At 35.5% G+C, this 23,204-nt stretch overlaps 2 protein-coding genes and 1 long non-coding RNA gene across 3 annotated transcripts in view; 2 read left to right on the forward strand and 1 right to left on the reverse strand.

Moving 5' to 3' along the window:
• MAP9 (microtubule associated protein 9) overlaps positions 1-10,448 on the forward strand; it is a 32,614-nt gene extending 22,166 nt beyond the window's left edge. The window contains 4 exon segments of the mRNA XM_029235498.1: positions 339-500; positions 622-767; positions 946-1,078; positions 7,450-10,448. Of these exon segments, the coding sequence (XP_029091331.1) occupies positions 339-500; positions 622-767; positions 946-1,078; positions 7,450-7,572 (564 nt within the window). The 3' untranslated portion in view covers positions 7,573-10,448.
• LOC114902844 (RNA/RNP complex-1-interacting phosphatase-like) overlaps positions 1-23,204 on the reverse strand; it is a 119,189-nt gene that overhangs the window by 38,188 nt on the left and 57,797 nt on the right. The gene's annotated exons all lie outside the window — the stretch shown is intronic.
• LOC114902845 lies at positions 13,071-16,718 on the forward strand. The gene is made up of 3 exons (XR_003795609.1): positions 13,071-14,146; positions 14,992-15,162; positions 16,420-16,718. It is a non-coding gene; the product is annotated as an uncharacterized LOC114902845 (long non-coding RNA).

Consider the following 23,204-nt stretch of genomic DNA (forward strand, 5'->3'; position numbering starts at 1 on the left):
ATATTGCATTATGAGCACTTTGCAGTACCAATTAGCCTTTTACAGTTTATTTTCATAGCATTTGTTTAGTATACTTCCAAAAAAAATTCCTTCCCATACATGGTAGTAGATCAATATCTTATAAATGTTTAAGAAAGGACATTTTAAAATGCAGTGAATAATTCAGATAACATTCTTTATCAATTAACTTCTCTAAATCTATTTTAAATAGATTGCTTTGAAACCTAATTTGATGAATATGAAGGGAATTAAAAAAATGAATGTATGTATATCTATATCTATCTATATTTGTCTATTTATACATATACATATTACTGTCTATTATTTTTCCAAAATAGAAAAGAGCTGCTAAGAGAGAAGAAGCTTTAGCATCATTTGAGGCCTGGAAAGCCATGAAAGAAAAGGAAGCAAAGAAGGTAGCTGCAAAAAAAAGGCTTGAGGAAAAAACCAAGAAGAAAACTGAAGAAGAAAATGCTGTGAGAAAAAGAGAAGCACTGCAAGTATGCAATGGTTTTGAATATCTTAATTATCTTTAAAATATTTGAAAATTAATGATTAACTGTGGTTTTACTATTTTATTATATTCACATTAAATAAGAAAGTAACTCTGAACTTTTTCAGTCTTTTGAAAAATGGAAAGAGAAAAAGATGAAATATCTTAAAGAGAAAAGTAAAAAAGAGAAAGAATATGAAAGAGCAAAGAAACAGAAAGAGGAGGAAACTGTTGCTGAGAAAAGGAAAGATAACGTAACTGCTATTGAAAAATGGTAATCCAAAATAATAAATGTTTTGATAGATCTTAAATTAGTAACACTTTAGGCTTTTCTAAAATTCATTTACTTGAATGTTACTAATGCTCTTAGTCTCATTATTGCAAAGACACATTAGGGAATCTTTATTATATATTCTCCTTTAACTTGCCAGTGTTTTGACTATCCTACATAGGAATGAAAAAAAGGAAGCTGTTTTCAAGGAAAAGGAAAAAGAGAAAATAAATGAGAAAAGAAAAGAAGAACTGAAAAGAGCTGAGAAAAAAGATAAAGATAAACAAGCTCTTGATGAATATGAAAAATGGCTGGTAGGTGTTATTTGTTAATGCACTGTGTCTTTTAAATGTACTTGTTCTGACTTTTCTGTCCCTAATTCCAGTTCTATTTGTCCCATGCCTACTGACCATTTCTACCTGGAAGCTACCTTGTTGAATTCATTCTCTCCTACATATATCATAATTTATTTGATCTACTCATTTCTATTAATGATTCTACTATTCCTTAAAACACTCAGGTTTAAAACTTTAGTCATAATAATGTTCCTTACCTACATCCCCACATTTAGTCACTTACCAGTCATGCCCATTCGTCCTTTGCAATGATTCTCCTACCTAAAATTATAAAAAAGTGTACTGACAAGTGTATTACTGAAGGTATATACCAGGTTAATTTAGGTGGAACTTGGTCCTGACACACAGTAAAATTGTATTTAATGAGAAAGTTATTCCATTTTTTATTTTCTTTTGATCTTTCTGATGACCTCGAGGAGACGGTCTTATTTAAGTGGTTTTTTAATGAAAGCAATCAAGTATGAACGTTGGGAGAAATGATATCTAGCAGGACTTTATATTCTTTGTTTCAATGTACTTATGTTTATAGTTACTTATCAGTGATGGCAAGCAAAATACTGTTTTCTGTTTTAAAATATCAATATAAATATATATTTTATTCATTTATTTTTGAATAAGTAAATAAGTAATACATTTCAGATGCATAAGTACTTTATGTGAATAGTTAACACATTCACATGTTCAGCAATCAAAAAGTGCAAAATTTCTCCACAGGGCTTAGGGTCCAGTAGGGTTTCTTATCAAACTTTTTTGAATTCATGTCTATCAGCAAGTTAAAAAAATGTCATCCAGAGTATTTTTTTATTTGCATTTCTCTGGATAATTTATATTATTTTTCCTGTAAAGTGTCAATTCATAAACTGAACATTTTTTCGTTGGTCTTTTTCTTACTGATTTCTAGAAGCTTTTTTATGTACTAGGGAAATTAGCCTACCATTTCTGATATGAGTTACAAATTTTCTCCCATTGTATTGTTGGTCTCTCAACTTTGCTTATATCATTATTTTAGTAAATTTATTTATTATTTATTTTTGGCTGTATTGGGTCTTCGCCTGTGCACACAGGCTTTCTCTAGTTGCGGCAAGCAGGGGCTACTCTTCATTGTGATGTGTGGGCTTCTCATAGCAGTGGCTTCTCTTGTTGTGAAGCATGGGCTCTAGGGTGCATGGGCTTTAGTAGTTGTGGCACGCGGGCTCAGTAGTTCTTGCTCACGGGTTCTAGAGAACAGGCTCAGTAGTTGTGGCACATGGGCTTAGTTGCTCTGCAGCATGTGGGATCTTCCTGGACCAGGGCTCAAACCCGTGTCCTCTGCATTGGCAGGTGGATTCTTAACCACTGTGCCACCAGGGAAGTCTTATATCATTTTATTCCATGAAGAATTTTATTTTATTTTCAGGTGTCAAATCTATCAGTCTTTTTTTATGGCTTCTGATTTTCAGGTGTAGTTGAAAGGACTTTCTCCAAAACTTAGGGTCAAAGCTCCCATTTTTCTTCGAATAACTTTATGATTTTATATTTAACATTTTAACATTTGCTCCACTTAGAATTTATCCTAGTGTATGATGGGAAATATGATTCCATCTTTATTTTTTCCAAATGCATCTTTCATAAAACAGCACATCTTTCACCCACTGATTTGAGGTACTGCCTTTATTATATGATACATTAGATCATTCCCATATTTTCAGGTCTGTTTATTTCTTAACTTTCTGTTCCATTGGTCAGTCTCACTGTACATACTCCAGTACAACACTGTTTCATCATCAGGACTTTATATATTTTCATATATGTTTGGGTTAATCTCCCTTCATAACTCTTCATTCAATGTATTTCTGAATATTCTTGGGAGTTTTTTTTCCACATAAATTTTAGAATCAGTAGTAGCTAGAGACACACACAGGACCCAAAGTAGGCTATTTAAAGATAGGATAAAAAGATGCAACACTTAGGAATAAACTTAGGAAATGTGCAATACCAATATAGAGAAAACTTCTGAAGGACACAAATGAATACCTGAGAAATTAGAACAAAACTGTCCTTGTATAGAAACAATCTTATAATGATGCTATAAAGATGTCAGTTTTCCCTGAAGTAATTTACAAATTTAATGCAATCCTAATAAAAATACCAACAGAATTTATTGTTGTTTATGTGTTGACTTTAGTACTGCTGTAATGCTAAATACATGCAGATAAACAGTAATAAGGTGATCAAAATTGGTTCAGTCGTTTGAATGAGGATAGTAGTGTTCTATGATGATTTCCTTAGATTAAACTCTTAAATAATGCTTTGTTCTAAGAAAAATTAAACATCTTCTTATATTAAGGAGACGTATGCTAATTCTGCTAGTATCTTTTAGAGTAGTAACTGAATGTAAATGTTTCAGTTTTCAGTTTTATTTTCACATTGTCTCGAAAATGAGATAGAATTTCCTTAGTGACTAAGTCATAGTTAGGTACACAATGTTTTATTACAGTGGTTCGTCACTTTCTCATTCTAATCAATCCTCTGGAAAATAAAAACTCATCAAAGACCTAAGACAAAATAACTTGTTTTGGTATACAATATATCCCTACAATAGAGCTCTATCTAAAAAAAAAAATCCATGTACAACATGTTACAGCTCAGTTCCCCATCTTACCAATTTCTTATTGAAATTTGTTTGCAGAGAGAATGGAAAAATACCCCTATACAGAAGAGCTAATTACTTCAATTTTCATGTAAATTAACATCTCAAAATTTTGATGTACAACCTAGTTTGGGGAGTGAGCAATTGATGGGTCACTGTTTTAAGTGAAAATTGTAGCCAAAGATCAGGTAAGATGCTTCTTCAAGCTGGTTCCCAGATTAATTCATAGTTACCTTTAATAAGAAAATAAGCAAAAGATTCAGACCCCAACAAACAACAGACAGGAGGACTTTTTAAGAAACCTCTTTTAATTATTACTCAAGATAACATTGATTCATGTAAATTGATATTAAGGTTGATAATTAATTGCCTATTTTCTGCCCTAACTTTTTAGCACCTGCCAGCCAACTCAAGGTTGCTTCCAGTTCCTCTCTCTCCCTATGTTAAATGGAATGGACAGTGAGGTTTTTTCAGTCAGTTTCTGAGGACACAGCATGGTCACTGCTTTTCTCTCACCTAGCTAGAGGGCCTGCATCTCTCTAAAGTAATAAGATGATTGACTGTGGTCCAATTACAGCTTTTATTTTCTCAGTTAGGATTCTGAAAGGAGGTTCTCTGTTTATTAGAAATAACAAAGATGAAAACATTCTCATGACAAAGAGCAAAATGTAAAGACAAAAAGAAAATTTCACACCTCTCTTCAATCCTTCTGTTGTATGTGAATAATTGCATGTTAATGGAACCTTACATTACCATATTCTTCTTGTGATATTATCAATTCCATTTATGTACTGATGAAAGAAGCATAGACACCTAATAATTTACCAAAATACCACTCCTCCCAAACCATTCAGCCTGCAGAGGCAGGGTTGTCCAAGTGCTCCGTGACACCACTGCTCTTTGGAATACAAGGAAACCACTAAACTTTATAGTTTTAGCAGAAACTTGAAGAAATGGAGAGACAGTCCAAGCTGCAGGATGAAAGGCCAAATGCTATTAACATTTCAAGTATTCCTAGATCATTGTTTAGATTTCATATTAATCCTCAGATACTCAGTCATTTCTTGGAAGGGAGTATAGCAGGGAAACGAAATGGTTCTAAAATTCACCTGGTATAATAAAAATGTGAGACGATGGAAGATAATATTTTCAAAATAATATGAAGCAGGACTGTACCAATCAAGCAATGAAATATGAATTTACCATTTCACTCTCCTGTGAATCTGCATTCTTCTACCCTCTTGGATTATTCCCATCAAGTCTCAGGATAAGTAATCTTAATAAAAATAAACTCTCTTAATTCTTCATTTCCCTCCAGCTATGATCCTCATCTTTTTTAATAGCTAAACTTCTGGAAAGTTTGTTTACACTTCCTTAGTTCTTCATAACCTTTTCATCCTCAGTAAACCCCCATCTTATCCCTTTTCTGAAACTAAACTAAACTTTGAGAGTTACGATTTTGCCAGAGCATCTAGACTATGGTATGTATGCCTAGACCTCTGGGCATTCTGCACAGTCGATTTCCCCTTCCACTTGAGCTGTCTCCTCCTCTGCTGCCATGTTCCCCGGTTTACCTCTCAGCATTCTGCCTTTCTTCTCCAAATCACCTGTTGACAGCTCTTTTTTTTTTTCAAACCTGTGTTCTAAATGTTACCATGGCCTGCCAGACCCCGCCTGATCTTACACGTATACGTTGTCATTCTCATCTGGACCCCGCTCCCATCTCCCGCCAGGCTTTATTCACACTGGCTCTCTGGCTTCCTCTCCCATCCCAAGTTTTCCGCACTTGTCAGAGTCCTCACACACACTCTTCTGTCTGCGTGGGGTGCCCTCCCCTCAGTGCACATCACCAGTGGCTCCTCTTACCCATCACGTGTCAAAGTGACTTTCCCTGAATCCACTTTTCTTTGAAAGTAAGTACTTCCTTTCATTTTTTATCAATCATAACAACTTATTTATATGTTTCATAGAATTTCACACAATTTGGAATTATCTGTTGTTTATGTACTTGTTTATTAACCATCTATTTTGAAAGTTCCCTAAGGGACAGGAACAGTAACCTGTGTGTTTGTATTTTATAATCACTTCATGCATGGCTCCCTGTATACTGCTTGACCCAGAGTAAGAGCTCAGTGCTTAACATTGAATGAATGAGCACAAATTATAGTATAGTACAAGTAGAATAATAGCTTCAGAACCTGTTACCTGTAAGGATGTACTATATAATAAAGGAACACAAATTAATGGATGTGAGGCAATAACAATTGGGATTATTTGTGACATTTGGACATAAAATCACTTCAAACAATTACTTTACTGCCATACAAACTTCAGAAGATTTAAACATTAAATATAAAATGCCAAACAATAGAATACAGCATATTAATAATAAAAAATCAGTATATTTGCTGGCTGGAGGGTAATTTCCTACAGCTTTGGAGAATAAATCATTATTGTCCAGCAAAGTCGAACATATTCATACCCTACAAACTGGCAATTTCACTTCTAGGCATATACTTGGAGAGAAAATCTTGGCTTATAAGCACAAGGAATCAAACAGGGATATATTTACAGCAGCATTGTCTTTGTGTGGAAAAAACATTAGAACATCATGTCTTCAACACCAAAATTGATTAGTAAACTGTGATATGTTGATATACTGGAATTCTGTGCATCAGTGAACTAGAGCTACAGCTCCATATAGATGGATCTTAGAAATATGGTCATAAATAAAAGACAGACGTAAAAGAATATATAGCATGGTACCTTTTAGCATAAACTCAAAAAACCTGCAAAACTCAAAAAAACCTGCAAAACAAAATTATTTGTTGTTTGGGGATGAATACGTGTGTGTGATAAAGGTATTAAGGGATGCACTGCAACTATAAGCACTAAATTCAGTAATGGTTATCTCTGGATGGTGGAGAGAAAGCAGGTGTGGTGAGGGAGTGGGTACAAGGGCTGCACAAGTATTGGTCATGTTTTATTTCAAAAGGCAGGTAGTGGGTACACAAATTTTGACTATATTACTCTTTAAACAGTTTAGTTGTCTATGGTTGAACTATTAATTTTTTGGTAAAAAATTAATGACTAAAAATAGCATAGATAAAATGCTGCAAGGATAATATTTATTATATGAAAATGTAAATTGCTAAAAATTACAAGCACCAATAACCATACAGTTTAGAAGAGCCAAATAACAGAGCAAAAACTTCACAAAAGCACTAAAGAAATGAAAACGTACTCAAGCTCAATAACAAGCAAAGAAACATGAACCTCAATATTCAAATATTTTTAAACACTGTGAAGTATCCTCTGCTGCCATCACATATTCAACCTTTGCACCCAGTAAATTTATTTCTGAGACTCTGTTCTCAGAAAGTCATCACTAACTTCTAATAATTATTCTCTTTGAATTATGGGATTACAGGTCTTTTTTTCCTATTTTACATAATTCTTTTTAAATATTATCACTTTTAATATTTAAAAAATTAAGTGGTGCGTTAACGCCTATTGATAGTATGCTCATAAATTAGCAATATTCCCTAGCTGTTATTACTTTATAACCAATTAAGCTAGCAAATGACATTTAAATACCTTATAATGATTATTTTGTTCTTCAGCAAGAAACTTGATTTGAAAATAATGGTCATATTTGTATATAAATTTATATATAAATAGTTTTCTATTTTCTCTTTAGGAAAAAAAAGAAAGGAAGGAAAGAATTGAACGGAAACAAAAGAAACATCATCCCTTTCTTGAAAATGAGGCACTTCCTCCATGGAGCCCTCCAAGCAGAACTGTGTTCTCAAAAGTGTTTTGATAATTCTTATTCTTGCATTATTTAGTTATTTATCAATTCACCAATTTTAGCCAAACTAAATTTAAAACTATTAATTCAATTATTTATAGTTAGAAGAGTATTTTAATTAAATGCCGGTCACTTCTGCTGACAATGAAAAAGACGCTTTACAGTTTAATCAGTGAAAGCATTGAAAGCATTTTTGAACTGTAGATAAAGTGCTTCAAATGAAGAGCTAATAATCATATTGCTTTTACCATTGAAATACATAACCCTTTATCATGTCCTGATCATTTGTATAGTCTGATGATCCATGATCACTTTCCCTAACCTGTGCGTGTTATTAGTATGTTTATTCTCCAATATAAAAAGAAAACCATCTAAGTACCATAATCATAGAAATAATTGAGTTTGCGAATGATTGCGCCTCTAGATTCGGGTTTTAAAAAGAATGGTCACTGGGGAGTATGCAAATATTATTTCTTCTAAAACTAATCTTTAGCTCAAAGTAGTTGCATTTGCACTGTGCAAGTTAGACTTTTGGTCAACTGAGGCAGTAGTTCAGTAGAATCATGCAATCACTGAGGCATTTTATTTAAGAATGTTGCCATATGTTTTAATATGATTATACTTTATCTGTTTTTGCTTAAGTGACAGTCATAGGCGCTTTATAATGAGCAGACCTCTGAAATGTGTCTTCCTAAATTCTATCTCACTTTACTATTTCATTGATATCAAAAGATGTCCATTTCATGGTAATTATATACATTACTTATGGAAATTCCACAAGAGTCCAAGGTCATTATCACTATTTTTATTTTCCAAACTAAAGCCATAAAGATGATAATGGCAATTTTTGTCCTCTTAGCTAATCCAGAGTCATCTACCTTATATTTAGAAGACAGCTGTATGGGAAGGTAATTTGTAGAAAATGTCCAAAGAATCTATTTATTTGATCTCTGCATATCCTCATTAATCGGACTCATACTTGAACTGGTCAACTAGTTTATCACAGACCAAATATATGCTCTCAGAGTTGAAAGGCTACTGCAGCCAATGATGCAATGCAATGATAGATGAGAAAAACGTTACTATTTATGAAGTACCTGTTGTATCCTCTCTACTAGATCTTTACAAGTATTTTTTTTGATCTTTACAACTATTCAGAGTATGTGTTATTAGCTTCATTTTGCAGATAACAATACTGAGACTCAGAGAAATCAAAGAACTTACCACTTATTTAGCATGTGACTGAGCTGGGATTAGAGCTAATGAAGTCTCTCTACCTCTAGAATTCAGATGCTCATGTTCATGCTCTCATGTGACCTCAGAGAACTGTAAATTCTGTCAAGACCTCTGTATTATATCAACCTTAAAAACACATTTTACTTCTCAGATCCTAAAATCATGTATTGTTATCCAGAGATTATCTTTCCTTTAAGAAATAGCTGTTTGTTATTAGAAACAGTTAACCTCATTAGATCTTCAAAATGAAAAAAATAATTCATAGTATTTATGGAGTTAGTCAAATGCCCGTGTGTAGTATTAGAATGTCAGAGCACCCAGCGGGTTATGGAACTTAGGCTTTCAGATAGTTACTCGGGAGGTTTCACACTCTGAGGATTAGCCTTCTTGCTGCAGTGGATGTGCAAGGTAAGAAGGGTGTCGTGGATCACTTTGTAAGATCACATCAGTGCTACAGATAAATTTAAAAATTTCATAAATAAAACTGGAAGCCTTTTTATACTACTGGAACTAGGAGAATCTGTCATGAAATTGAACTAATTACCAGCAGTATCAGTATGGGATTTAGGGCCTCCCTTAGTTCATTTGTGTGTCCCCCACAGTACCAAACAGAAAAGATTAAGTATTTATTGTATTGAATTCTATTCAGGGCTTAAAAGATATTTGCAAATTCCAGGGAAGTAAAAGGAAAAATAGAAAAATGTACAGTTACTTTTATGAATGTGAGATCTTAAGTGTGTGTGTCATAGATTTCACATTAAATATTGACTTAAGCATTCTGAACATTTTCTTCTAATTTATCATGCATAGTGGATTAACTGTTATCACCTCTGAGTTGTGAGAATTGAAGTTAATTAATATAAAGAATATGGCACATAAGAAAAGGCTTAATAAATGTTCATTGTTTTCACTTACTTCCTACCTTGAGCCGTTTGTTTCCCCACCTCATGTTTGTGAGAAGGTTAACATGGATGAGGCTGATAATGATGAGTTAACATTTCACTTGGTTGGCATATATATAAGAAGAAATCTCTGCTTTCCTCACCTGTCTAGGTTGTAGCACTCAAAAGAGAATATAGAGGTGACCTGCGTTTGGGACCTTCTAAAAAGAAATCTAAATACTAATTCCTTAGCATTACTTGTGAGGTCAGTGAAAAGGGAAATTGAGGTGTTTGCAAAGACCCAACAAGTCATTTCCCTCAAATGGGATTTTCATCTTGCTACGCTAAATAATATATTATTTCCTGTTTACAGCAAGCTGTGCTGATTGAATTGTCTAGTTGAATGAAATCACCTCTTTGCCTATAGCAGAAATAAAGCTGAGTTCTCAGAGCTGGATGAAAATACAGTGCTATTTACTTTGAGATCCAAAGGGGAGAATCAAGCCAGGTAATATTCTCCTGAATATATTTGTCTATTTAAAGTGTATGCCTTCCCCATATTTCTTTAGAAATTATCAAATATCAATATCATTAACTTTCATTAAGTTTTTATTATGAGGGAATGTTAATTCAAATGAAAGACACTAAAAGCCTATAGATTTTCAGATTAAACTTCTAGTTGTGTAAACTGTATTGAGCACTTAAAGAATGCTGACATTTAAAGTAAATAGGAATTTAATGAATATTTTAAAACATTACTGAGAATAATTTCCCTAGAAACTTAAATAATACTAAAAAATAAAATTTTATTCAGAAATGAAGTTTCATAATAACCAAGAAAATTAGTGACATAAATAAAAAGAAACAATATGGCATTTTAGATCAGTAGGAGGTTAAAATTTTCTTAATGTAAAAAAATAACTGTTCAGGGATAACAATATTCCAGTGGTTTGTATTGTACCACATTTTGAAAATGTTAGTAGTTCATTTATTGTTTTATATAGTATTGAAACTGATATTTTTCATGTTGCCAAAGCAGTACCTGATAGTGGGTAGGTGTCCAAAGGTATATGTACCTTAGAGTGATATAACTGTGAATCTGAAAGGAATTTTAATAAGCCTGGCCCAGACTTATTTCTAAATTGAAGAAACTGATTTCCAAAGCCTCTGACTTGCTCAGGCTCACACAAATGACTATAAGAAATCTAGAGTGACAACTCAGCTATCAGGTTTCCCAGCTGTAGACGGTCCACCATTCCACAATTTTGATAATCTGATAAAAGTTTTGCACTAACTCTTGTAACTGTGGTTATTATTAATGTCATTGATTTTTATCCTCTCAGATGTGCCCTTGCTCTTTCACGGCCTTCTCCATAACTGTCCACCAGATCAGAGCTGTTTGTGCACCTACACTGTCACTGAAAATGTGGGGAAATACTGACATTTTTAAAATCCTGAGTCATGGGCTAAGATAGAGTAGAGAAAAAGAATTTTACAAAATAGGAGAAATTGATGTTTGTCAAAATAGCTCCCAAGAATAAACTAATACAGAAAACACATTTTCCTGATTTAATTTTGACTCTGCTTTCAGTAGTGCTCTATTAAAAAGTATTTAAACCCATATGCCTCCATTCTACACAAAGCAAAGGTACTATCAATTATCCTGCTTCCTAGGTACATTGGCTGACAGAAATAATGAATGCTATGTAACATTTAACTGAAGACTTCTCTGAATTCTTTTTACTTTAAAATTTCCTGTGATTTGGTTATTTTGAAACATGTGTTACATATAGTTGTATAATGTTAACTTGGGTCAACTAAATCCTTGGTATTAGATTTAGGATGTTTTAAGAATTATTTTAGGAGATGTGTTTAATGTCTGCTTTTTAGTAGCATATTTTCATGTAATGTTTAATTAAAGTGAACCATACAAGATTTATTTTATTGGGTGATATTATTTATTGACTCTGCCCAAATGTATTTCATAATGATAGAAAATATGGCATGAGTTATATTTGTGGGCTAAAGGTGAAATAATCATATTTTGTTGATATATCTTATTAAAAATCACTGAAAATTTGGATGTAAAACTTTTTTACTTAAAACACTACACAAAGGTAATGTAAGTATGTAATTATTAATAACTAGAAAATGCAAATAGCAAAAATTACCCACATTGTCTTTTCCCAAAGACAATCATAATTATCTTGTTTTCTTCCAGTTTTTATTTTCTAGTTCATTTTCCTCCATACATGAAATTAAGCTGAGAGTCAATAATGTAGAGGTACAGTTTCCTCTCTTTTCTCCTCTAATTTTCTCTGTGTCTCTATTGCTCTACCATGCTGCTATATGTCTGTATACATATGTGTGTAAAGGTATGTGTGTATATTATATAAAATATGATGCATGCACATACATGCATATATTCAAACATACATATTTTTATTCTTTAAAAATGAGATCAAACTACATATTTGGTAACCAGATTTTTTCCACTCAACGGTATATAATGAACATATTTCCATGTTATTACACCTTTCAAATAATCTTTGATGCAACTACAATTTATTTAACCTATTTTTGAGCAATTTGTTTCCTTAAGAATGTTGACTATAATTAATAATACAGTCAACATTCTTGTAGTCAATAGCCTTGTTATTAGTGATGGTAGACCTCATTAAATTTGTGAAATGAAAAAATAATTCAGAATATTTAAGGAGTTAGTCAAACGCCTGTATCTAGTATTAAAATGTCAAAACATCCAGTGGGTTATGGAACTTAGGCTTTGAGACAGTCACTCAGGAGGTTTCACACTCTGAGGATTAGCCTTCTTGCTGCAGTGCATGTACAAGTTGAGAAAAGTGTCATGGATCACTTTGTAAGATCACATCAGTGCTACAGATAAATAAATTTCATAAGTAAAGCTAGGAACAGATTCATACTGCCAGGACTATAAGACATGGAATGGGAGTTTAATGGGTACAGAATTTGTTTTGCAAGATACAAAGAGTTCTGGAGATTGTTTGCACAACCATGTGAATATCCTCAAAATTATGTAACTGTACACTTAAAAAGTGATTGCATTATGTTGGGAAAGCTTATGTATATTCTAATATTTACAGTTAAATAGATTGAGCCCTATCAAGAAAACTCTCTTCTTTTTTCTTGGTGTACTTCTTATTTTTTTACTTTTTTTTTTTTTTTTTGCGGTACGTGGGCCTCTCACCACTGCGGCCCCTCCCGCTGCGGAGCACAGGCTCCGGACGCGCAGGCTCAGCGGCCACGGCCCACGGGCCCAGCTGCTCCGCGGCACATGGGATCCTCCCGGAACGGGGCACGAACCCGCGTCCCCTGCATCAGCAGGCAGACTCTCAACCACTGCGCCACCAGGGAAGCCCTTGGTGTACTCCTTTTAAGCAACAACAATGAAAAAGAAAAAAAGAGAGGAAGGAAGGGGAAGAAAGGAAAGAAAAAGAAAGAAAGGAAAGAGAGAAAGAAAAGAAAGGAAGAAAGAAAGAAAAAGAAAAGGAAAGAGGGGAGCCAGACTAGGGCTCACTGGCTCATTCAGTCTAAAGCAGTGGTCCCCAACCTTTTTGGCACCGGGGACTGGTTTTGGGGAAGACAATTTTTCCATGGACTGGGGGCGGAGATGGGGATGGTTCAGGTGGTAATGCGAGCGATGGGGAGCAGCAGATGAAGCTTTGCTCGCTCACTGGTCACCTCCTGCTGTACGGCCCAGTTCCTAACAGGCCACTGACAAATACCAGTCTGCAGCCCAGGAGTTGGGGACCTCTGGTTTAAAGAATGAATCCTGAGTAGAATTATTTTTTTAACTAGGGCTGAAATTCAGATATGCCCAAGTGTGGATGCTGAATCCAGACCCTGCAGCTGTGCCTCGACCCTGATGAGGGAGTGGTCACTCTGTAGCTACTTGTTTCTCAGTAGATCTAGAGCTCAGAGTTACACTTTTAAAGCTTGTGATTGTGATCTCCACAAATGCTACCAGATGTTGATTGTTCTATATCAAAACTGTTAGTTCATCAAGTGGTGAACAAGCTGCCATATGTCAGACTCTTTTATGAAGCTTTTGGGATATGGCAGTAATAGACAGACACGGGAACTTATATGCAAGTTGGGAGGAGACAAACAGAAATCACTGAACAAAAAACAAAATAATTTTAGTCTCTGATAAATTCTGTGAAGAAGTTAAAATAATTTAATGTGATAAAGCATGACTGGGATCTAGAAGATTTTTAGCAATTTTTTTAGCAATAAGAATAGAGGAGGCGTCTCTGAAGAAACAATATTTGAGTTGTGACCTGAAGTGATGAGAAGACAACCCCAGGATGACTGTTGGAAGAATGGTCCAAGCAGAAGGCACACTGAGTGCAAAGGCTTTGAGGAGGAAAAAAGCCAACATTGCTTGGTGATGAACAAGGAGCAGAGAGTAAGGAAATGAAGCCAGAAAGGTACGTAGGCTCTAGCGTATGCAAAGAGTTAGAAGCCATTTTAAGGAGTCTGAATTTAATTCCAAGTGCAATGGGAAGGTTTTAGTTTGGGACCTAAATGATCTGACACGTACCTTAAAAAGTTCCCTCAGGCTCCTGTGTGGGGGATAGCTTGTTGGAAGATTTCTTTCCTGTCCTGGTAGAGATTGATGGAGACTTGGTCTGGGGTTGTAGCAGTGGAGGTAATGAGAAGTGGTTGGATTTAAGATACAGTTGGGTGGTAGAAAAATAGACTTTTCTAATGGACTGAGTAGGAGATATGAAGGATAGAGAAAAGTCAACAACGACTTCATGGTTTCATCATAGCCTGAGCCAATGGATGGGTGGTGATGCCTTTTATTCAGATAAGCATGAAGGTGAAAGATTTTGGGGTGTGAGGGGTGGTGATAGATTTGAGGGAATTGGTCCTAGACATTTCAGAGCCTAGTGAAGAGATTAGGGGAAAGAGATGCTGATTGACCTGAGTATATGTCTGACCCTGCTTGCTCCTTAATTAATGTATACCTACAAAACCCCATGACACAGTTTCATTCAAGGGGCACTTCAAGCCTGGGCCATGATCTTTACCAGGATGCAGTCATGTCTTATGACAACCTATGCCTGGTATTAAGCCCAATCACACACAAGTCCAATGACCACTTCCCTTGCTGTTTGGTGAGTCTTTTCTGCCTTCTCCCACCATATTTAGTAGGGGCTACTTCAGTATATCATGTCCAGGGGTAATGGTAACAAAAGAGATTTCTCTGTGTTTTTACTTCCAGGAAGTTGCTTGCCCCATGTGACTTTTTTTTTCACTCTTTTTCCAGCAACTTTCTAATTTTGCATATCAATAAATATATGAGAAGATCAATGTTTGTCAAGCAAAACACAAACACAAACTTAATATTCTACTCCAGAGCTAACAGCTGATAGATTCACAAAATACTGAATTCACAAGTGTTTTATTGTGATTTATAATAAGAAAAATACATACATAAGTATATATATATTTATATATATAATATATACATTTATATATATATATATATATATATATATATATATAGGTCTTCATCCCCGTTTCTGGCACAGAGCTCCTAAAACCCTTGGAATTTTCTAATAAGTGATGACAGCAACATAGATGTCTTGTGTTATGTTAATGAGGTCACTTTTGGAAAGCCCTTAGGTAACAAGGTTGGAGGCTGGTTGCCAGGAGACCCAACTATGTGATTGGAGAATTGGAACTTTCAGTCCTACCCCCTAACCTCTGGGGAAGGGAAAGGGGTTGGAGGTTGAATCAATTGACTATGTCTAATAATTTAATCAATCATGTTTATGTAATGAAACCTCCATAAAACCTCAAAAGGACGGTTCAGAGTGCTTCAGGGTTGGTGAACACGTGGAAATTTGGAGAGAGTAGCATGCCTGGACAGGGCATGGAAGCTCTGTGCCCTTACCCATATCTTTCCCTATGTATCTCTTGCATCTAGCAGTTCCTTAATTATGTATTTTTATAATAAACCAGTAATCTAGTGAGTAAAATGTTTATCCGAGTTCTGTGAAAACTCTAGCAAATTAAACCAACCCAAGAAGGGGGTCTTGGGAACCTCCAGTCTGCAGCCCATTGGTCAGAAGCACAGGTGATAACCTGGGCTTGTGATTGGCATCTGAACTGGGGTGGGGGACTGGGGTGTGAACACAACACAATCTTGAGGAAGTGAGCCCTTATATTGTCAGAATGGAGTTGAATTGTAGACACCCAACTTGTGTCACAGAATTGCTTATTGGTGGTGTGGGAAAACCTCCACACATCGGAATCTGAGTGCAGAACCCACTTAACCAGTTACAAAAGAGTATACAGTAAAAAATAAGTCTCTCTACTGTTCTCAGCCCCTGGTATCCCTTTCCAGAAAGCAACTGTCATTACTAGTTTTTTGTTTGTCCTTCCAAAGATGTCGCATATGTTAAAAGTATATAATTATTTGTTCTCTTAACCCCTTCAAATGATAGTATACTACATGTACTATTCTGCACATTGCTTATATCTTGGAAAACTTCCCAGATTAATGCATATAGAATTACCTTGTTCTTATTTATAGCTACATGCTATTACATTACATGGATATTTGATAGTGTATTCAAACAGTTCCCTTTTGAAAGACAATTTCTTTCCAATCCTTTGGTATTACAGTGTCAAGTAATAGATCAGCTATACAGTAATTTTAACATTAACACGCTATTTTACTCGTATACAGGGGAAACCAAGCAATAGATTGATTTCATCTAAAAATGAAAGAAAAAAAAAGCCAACAGGAATTATGTAAGAGGAAAGAAAAAAAGGCAAAAGGAAGAAGAAAAACGTGCTGACAATGTGTATATGTGACATGTATTTTTCTATCCTTGGGTAAGCTGCTGACTACCTGGCAGTGCTCAGAGGCCAGTTGGGGTATTCTGCCTCGGATCATCTGGATAGATCATTAGAGAAAACAATTTCAGTTGGTTACAGAGTCTTTGAAAAACTTTGAGATTGGAATCAATAAAGTATATCTGAAAGGCTGTCCCAGGAAAATCATTTTCTGTGTCTCTGGTTAGCAGTTTACCTTATTCAAGCCAGGACTACACCATTTCCCTCATTGGATTTCCTCACAAAAATACTGCAGGGAAGAATTCTGTACATGTGATTTTACATGTGGAAAAGTATAATGGTAGCATCAACGCTGACAATTGGATTGCTGTATTGAAACATATGTGCATTTTAACTATGAGAGATGTTACCATACTGGCCTACACAATATACTGTCAACTTTTTCCTCTTTACCTCCAACTCACATTTAATTTCTAGTATTTCAATACACACTGACTTGATTTAGAACACAAGAATATTTCAAATTTTACCAAGAAACTTAATTGCTCTTATTTTTCTTAAAACATGGAGCCATTTCTTTTTGTATTTTGTAAATAGATATTTATTGGAGTTATAATTGCTTCACAATACCGTGTTAGTTTCTGTTGCACAAAAAAGCAAATCAGCAGTATGCATACACATATCCCCATATCCTCTCCCTCTTGAGCTTCCCTCCCATCCTCCCTATCCCACCCCTGTATGTCATCACAAAGCACTGAGCCAATCTCCTTGCGCTATGCTGCCGCTTCCCACCAGCCAACTATTTTACATTCAGTAGTGTATATATGTCGATGCTACTCTGACTTCACCTCAGCGTCACCCTCCCACCCCATGTCATCAAGTCCATTCTCTATGTCTACGTCTTTATTCCTGCCCTGAAACTAGGTGCATCGTACCATTTTTTTTTTTACATTCCATATATATGCGTTTGCATAAGGTATTTATTTTTCTCTTGACTTCACTCTGTATGACAGACTCTAGGTCCATCCACCTCACTACAAATAACTCAATTTCATTTCGTTTTATGGCTGAGTAATATTTCATTGTATATATGTGCCACATCTTTTTTATCCATTCATCTGTCAGTGGACATTTAGGTTGGTTCCATGTCCTGGCTGTTGTAAATAGTGCTGCAAGGAACATTGTGGTGCATGTCTCTTTCTGAATTATGGTTTTCTCAGGGTATATGACCAGTAGTGGGATTGCTGGGTCATATGGTAGTTCTACTTTTAGTTTTTTAAGGAAGCTCCATACTATTTTCCATAGTGGTTGTATCAATTTACATTCCCACCAACAGTGCAGGAGGGTTCCCTTTTCACCACACCCTTTCCAGCATTTATTGTTTCTAGGTTTTTTCATAATGACCATTCTGACCAGGGTGAGGTGATATCTCATTATAGTTTTGATTTGCATTTCTCTAATAATTAGTGATGTTGAGCGTCTTTTCATGTGCCTCTTGGCCATCTGTATGTCTTCCTTGGTGAAATGTCTATTTAGGTCTTCCACCCATTTTTTAACTGGATTGTTTGGTTTTTTTTTTTTAGATTTAGCTGCATGAGCTGTTTGTATATTTTGGAGATTAATCCTTTGCCTGTTGTTTGATTTGCAAATATTTTCTCCCATTCGGAGGGTTGTCTTTTTTTTTTCTTCTTTTTTTTGGTACGCGGGCCTCTCACTGTTGTGGCCTCTCCCGTTGTAGAGCACAGGCTCCGGACGCACAGGCTCAGCGGCCATGGCTCACGGGCCCAGCTGCTCTGCAGCATGTGGGATCTTCCCGGACTGGGGCACAAACCCGTGTCCCCTGCATTGGCAGGCAGACTCTCAACGACTGCGCTACCAGGGAAGCCCCGGAGGGTTGTCTTTTGTCTTCTTTATGGTTTCCTTTGCTGTGCAAAAGCTTTTAAGTTTACCTAAGTCCCATTTGTTTATTTTTGTTTTTATTTCTGTTACTCAAGGAGGTGGGTCAAACAAGATCTTGCTGTGGTTTATGTCAAAGAGTGTTTTTCCTAAGTTTTCCTCTAACAGTTTTATAATGTCTGGTCTTACATTTAAGTCTTTAATCCATTTGGAGTTTACTTTTGTATATGGTGTTGGGTAGTGTTCTAATTTCATTCTTTTACATGTAGCTATCCAGTTTTCCCAGCACCACTTATTGAAGAGGCTCTTTTCTCCATTGTATGTTCTTGCCTCCTTTGTCATAAATTAGATGCCTATATGTGCATGGGGTTATCTCGGGGCATTCTACCCTGTGCCACTCATCTATATTTCTGTTTTTGTGCCAGTACCATACTGTCTTGATTACTGTAGCTTTCTGCTATAGTTTGAAGTCAGGGAGCCTGATTCCTCCAACTCAGTTTTTCTTTCTCAAGATTGCTTTGGCTATTCAGGGTCTTTTGTGTCTCCATACGAATTGTAAGATTTTTTGTTCTAATTCTGTGAAGAATGCTATTGGTAATTTGATAGGGATTGCATTGAACCTGTAGATTGCTTTGGGTAGTATAGTCATTTTCACAATATTGATTCTTCCAATCCAAGACCATGGTATATTTCTCCATCTGTTTATGTCACCTTTGATTTCTTTCATAAGTGTTTTATAGTTTTCTGAGTACAAGTCTTTCACCTCCTTAGGCAGGTTTATTCCTAGGTATTTTATTCTTTTTGTTGCAATGGTAAATGTGTTTCCTTAATTTCTCTTTCTGATTTTTCATTGTTGGTATATAGGAATGCCAGAGATTTCTGTGCATTAATTTTGTATCCTGCAACCTTACTAAATTCATTGATTAGTTCTAGTAGTTTTCTGGTGGCATCTTTAGAATTTTCTATGTATAGCATCATGTCATTGGCAAACAGTGACAGTTTTACTTCTTCTTTTCCAATTTCTATTCCTTTAATTTTTTTTCTTCTCTGATTGCTGTGGCTAGGACTTCCAAAACTATGTTGAATAAGAGCGGTGAGAGTCGACATCCTTCTCTTTTTCCTGATCTTATTGGAAATGCTTTCAGTTTTTCACCATTGAGTATGATGCTTGCTGTCGGTTTGTCATATATGGCCTTTATTATATTGAGGTAAGTTCCCTCTATGCCTATTTTCTGGAGACTTTTTATCATAAATTGGTGTTGAATTCTGTCAAAATCCATTTCTGCATCTATCGAGATGATCATATAGTTTTTATTCCTTAATTTGTTAATGTGGTGTATCACATTGATTGATTTGTGTATATTGAAGAATCCTTGCATCACTGGGATAAATCCCACTTGATCCTGTTGTGTGATCCTTTTAATGTGCTGTTGGATTCTGTTTGCTAGTATTTTGTTCAGGATTTTTGTATCTATGTTCATCAGTGATATTAGCCTGTAATTTTTTGTGTGTGTGATATCTTTTTCTGGTTTTGGTATTAGGGTGATGGTGACTTCACAGAATGAATTTGGGAGTGTTTCTCTCTTTGCAATTTTTTGGAAGAGTTTGAGAAGGATCAGTGTTAGCTCTTCTCTAAATGTTTGATAGAATTCGCCTGTGAAGCCATCTGGTCCTTGACTTTTCTTTGTTGGAAGATATTAAATTACCATTTCTATTTCATTACTTGTATTAGGTTTGTTTAGATTTTCTAATTCTTCCTGGTTCAGTCTTGGAAAATTGTACCTTTCCAAGAATTTGTCCATTTCTTCGTGGTTGTCTATTTTATTGGCATATGGTTGTTTGTAGTGGTCTCTTATAATCCTTTGTATTCCTGCCATGTCAGTTGTAACTTCTCCTTTTTCTTTTCTAATTTTATTGATTTGCATCCTCTCACTTTTTTTCTTGATGAGTGTCTAAGGGTTTATCAATTTTGTTTATCTTCTCAAAGAACCAGCTTTTAGTTTTATTGATCTTTGGTATTGTTTTCTTCATTTCTATTTCATTTATTTCTGCTCTTATCTTTATGATTTCTTTCCTTCTAATGACTTTGGGTTTTCTTTGTTCTTCTTTCTCTAGCTGTTTTAAGTGTAGGGTTAGATTGTTTATTTGAGATTTTTCTTGTTTCTTCAGGTGTGATTGAATTGGTGTAAACTTCCTTTTTAGAACTGCTTTTGCTGCATCCCATAGATTTTGGGTCATCGTGTCTCCATTGTAATTTGTTTCTACTTATTTTTTAATTTCCTCTTTGATTTCTTCAGTGATCACTTCGTTATTAAGTAGTGTATTGTTTAGCCTCCATGTGTTTGTATTTTTTACAGATCTTTTCCTGTAATTGACATCTAGCCTCATAGTGTTGTGGTTGGAAAAGATACTTGATACAACTTCAAGTTTCTTAAATTTACCAAGGCTTGATTTGTGACCCAAGATATGATCTATCCTGGAGAATGTTCCATGAGCACTTGAGATAAGTGTGTATTCTGTTGTTTTTGAATGGAATGTCCTACAAATATCAATTAAGTCCATCTTGATTAATGTATCATTTAAAGCTTGTGTTTCCTTATTTATTTTCATTTTGGATGATCTGTCCATTGGTGAAAGTGCGGGGTTAAAGTTCTCTACTATGAATGTGTTAGTGTCGATTTCCCCTTTTATGGCTGTTAGTATTTGCCTTACGTATTGAGGTGCTTGTATGTTGGGTGCATAAATATTTACAATTGTTATATCTTCTTCTTGGATCAATCCCTTGATCATTATGTAGTGTCCTTCTTTGTCTCTTCTAATAGTCTTTATCTTAAAGTCTATTTTGTGTGATATGAGAATTGCTACTCCAGCTTTCTTTTGGTTTCCATTTGCATGGAATATCTTTTTCCATCCCCTTACTTTCAGTCTGTATGTGTCTCTAGGTCTGAAGTGGGTCTCTTGTAGACAGCAAATATATGGGTCTTGCTTTTTTATCCATTCAGCTAACCTGTGTCTCTTGGTGGGAGCATTTAGTCCATTTACATTTAAGGTAATTATCGATATGTATGTTCCTATTCCCATTTTCTTAATTGTTTTGGGTTCGTTATTGTAGGTCTTTTTCTTCTCTTGTGTTTCTTGCCTAGAGACGTTCCTTTAGCAGTTGTTGTAGAGCTGGTTTGGTGGTGCTGAACTCTCTCAGCTTTTGCTTGTCTGTAAAGGTTTTAATTTCTCCATCAAATATGAATGAGATCCTTGCTGGGTAGAGTAATCTTGGTTGCAGATTTTTCTCCTTCATCACTTTAAATATGTCCTGCCAGTCCCTTCTGGCTTGCAGAGTTTCTGCTGAAACATCAGCTGTTAACCTTATGGGGATTCCCTTGTGTGTTATTTGTTGTTTTTCCCTTGCTGCTGTTAATGTTTTCTTTGTGTTTAATTTTTGACCGTTTGATTAATATGTGTCTTGGCATATTTCTCCTTGGATTTATCCTGTATGGGACTCTCCGTGCTTCCTGGACTTGATTTACTCTTTCCTTTCCCATATTAGGGAAGTTTTCAACTATAATCTCTTCAAATATTTTCTCAGTCCCTTTCTTTTTCTCTTCTTCTTCTGGAACCCCTATAATTTGAATGTTGGTGCGTTTAATGTTGTCCCAGAAGTCTCTGAGACTGTCCTCAGTTCTTTTCATTCTTTTTTCTTTATTCTGCTCTGCAGTAGTTATTTCCACTATTTTATCATCCAGGTCACTTATCCGTTCTTCTGCCTCAGTTATTCTGCTATTGATCCCTTCTAGAGTATTTTTCATTTCATTTATTGTGTTGTTGATCATTGTTTGTTTCATCTTTAGTTCTTCTAGGTCCTTGTTAAATGTTTCTTGCATTTTGTCTATTCTGTTTCCAAGATTTTGGATCATCTTTACTATCATTATTCTGAATTCTTTTTCAGGTAGACTGCCTATTTCCTCTTCATTTGTTAGGTCTGGTGGGTTTTTATCTTGCTCCTTCATCTGCTGTGTGTTTTTCTGTCTTCTCATTTTGCTTATCTTACTGTGTTTGGGGTCTCCTTTTTGCAGGCTGCAGCTTCGTAGTCCCCGTTGTTTTTGGTGTCTGTCCCCAGTGGCTAAGGTTGGTTCAGTGGGTTGTGTAGGCTTCCTGGTGGAGGGGACTAGTACCTGTGTTCTGGTGGTTGAGGCTGGATCTTGTCTTTCTGGTGGGCAAGTCCACGTCTGGTGGTGGGTTTTGGGGTGTCTGTGGACTGATTATGATTTTAGGCAGCCTCTCTGCTAATGGGTGGGGCTGTGTTCCTGTCTTGCTAGTTGTTTGTCATAGGGTGTCCAGCACTGTAGTTTGCTGGTCGTTGAATGAAGCTGGATGCTGGTGTTGAGATGGAGATCTCTGGGAGATTTTTGCCATTTGATATTATGTGGAGCTGGGAGGTCTCTTGTGGACCAGTGTCCTGAAGTTGGCTCTCTCACCTCAGAGGCACAGCCCTGATGCCTGGGTGGAGCACCAAGAGCCTTTCATCCACACAACTCAGAATAAAAGGGAGAAAAAGTAGAAAGAAAGAATTAGTAGAAGTAGAAAGAAAGAAAGAAAAAAAGGAGGGAGGGAGGAAGGGAGGGAGGAAGGAAGGAAGGAAAGAAGGAGGGAAGGAAGGAAAAAAGATTAAAAGTAAGATAAAATATAATGAAGTTATTAAAATAAACAAAATAAGTATTAAGAGAAAAACAAAAAAACAACAGACAGATAGAGCCCTAGGACAAATGGTGGAAGCAAAGCTCT

Source organism: Monodon monoceros, unplaced genomic scaffold, assembly GCF_005190385.1.
Source record: "Monodon monoceros isolate NGI ecotype Baffin Bay Population unplaced genomic scaffold, NGI_Narwhal_1 Super_Scaffold_20, whole genome shotgun sequence".
Lineage (NCBI taxonomy): Eukaryota > Metazoa > Chordata > Mammalia > Artiodactyla > Monodontidae > Monodon > Monodon monoceros.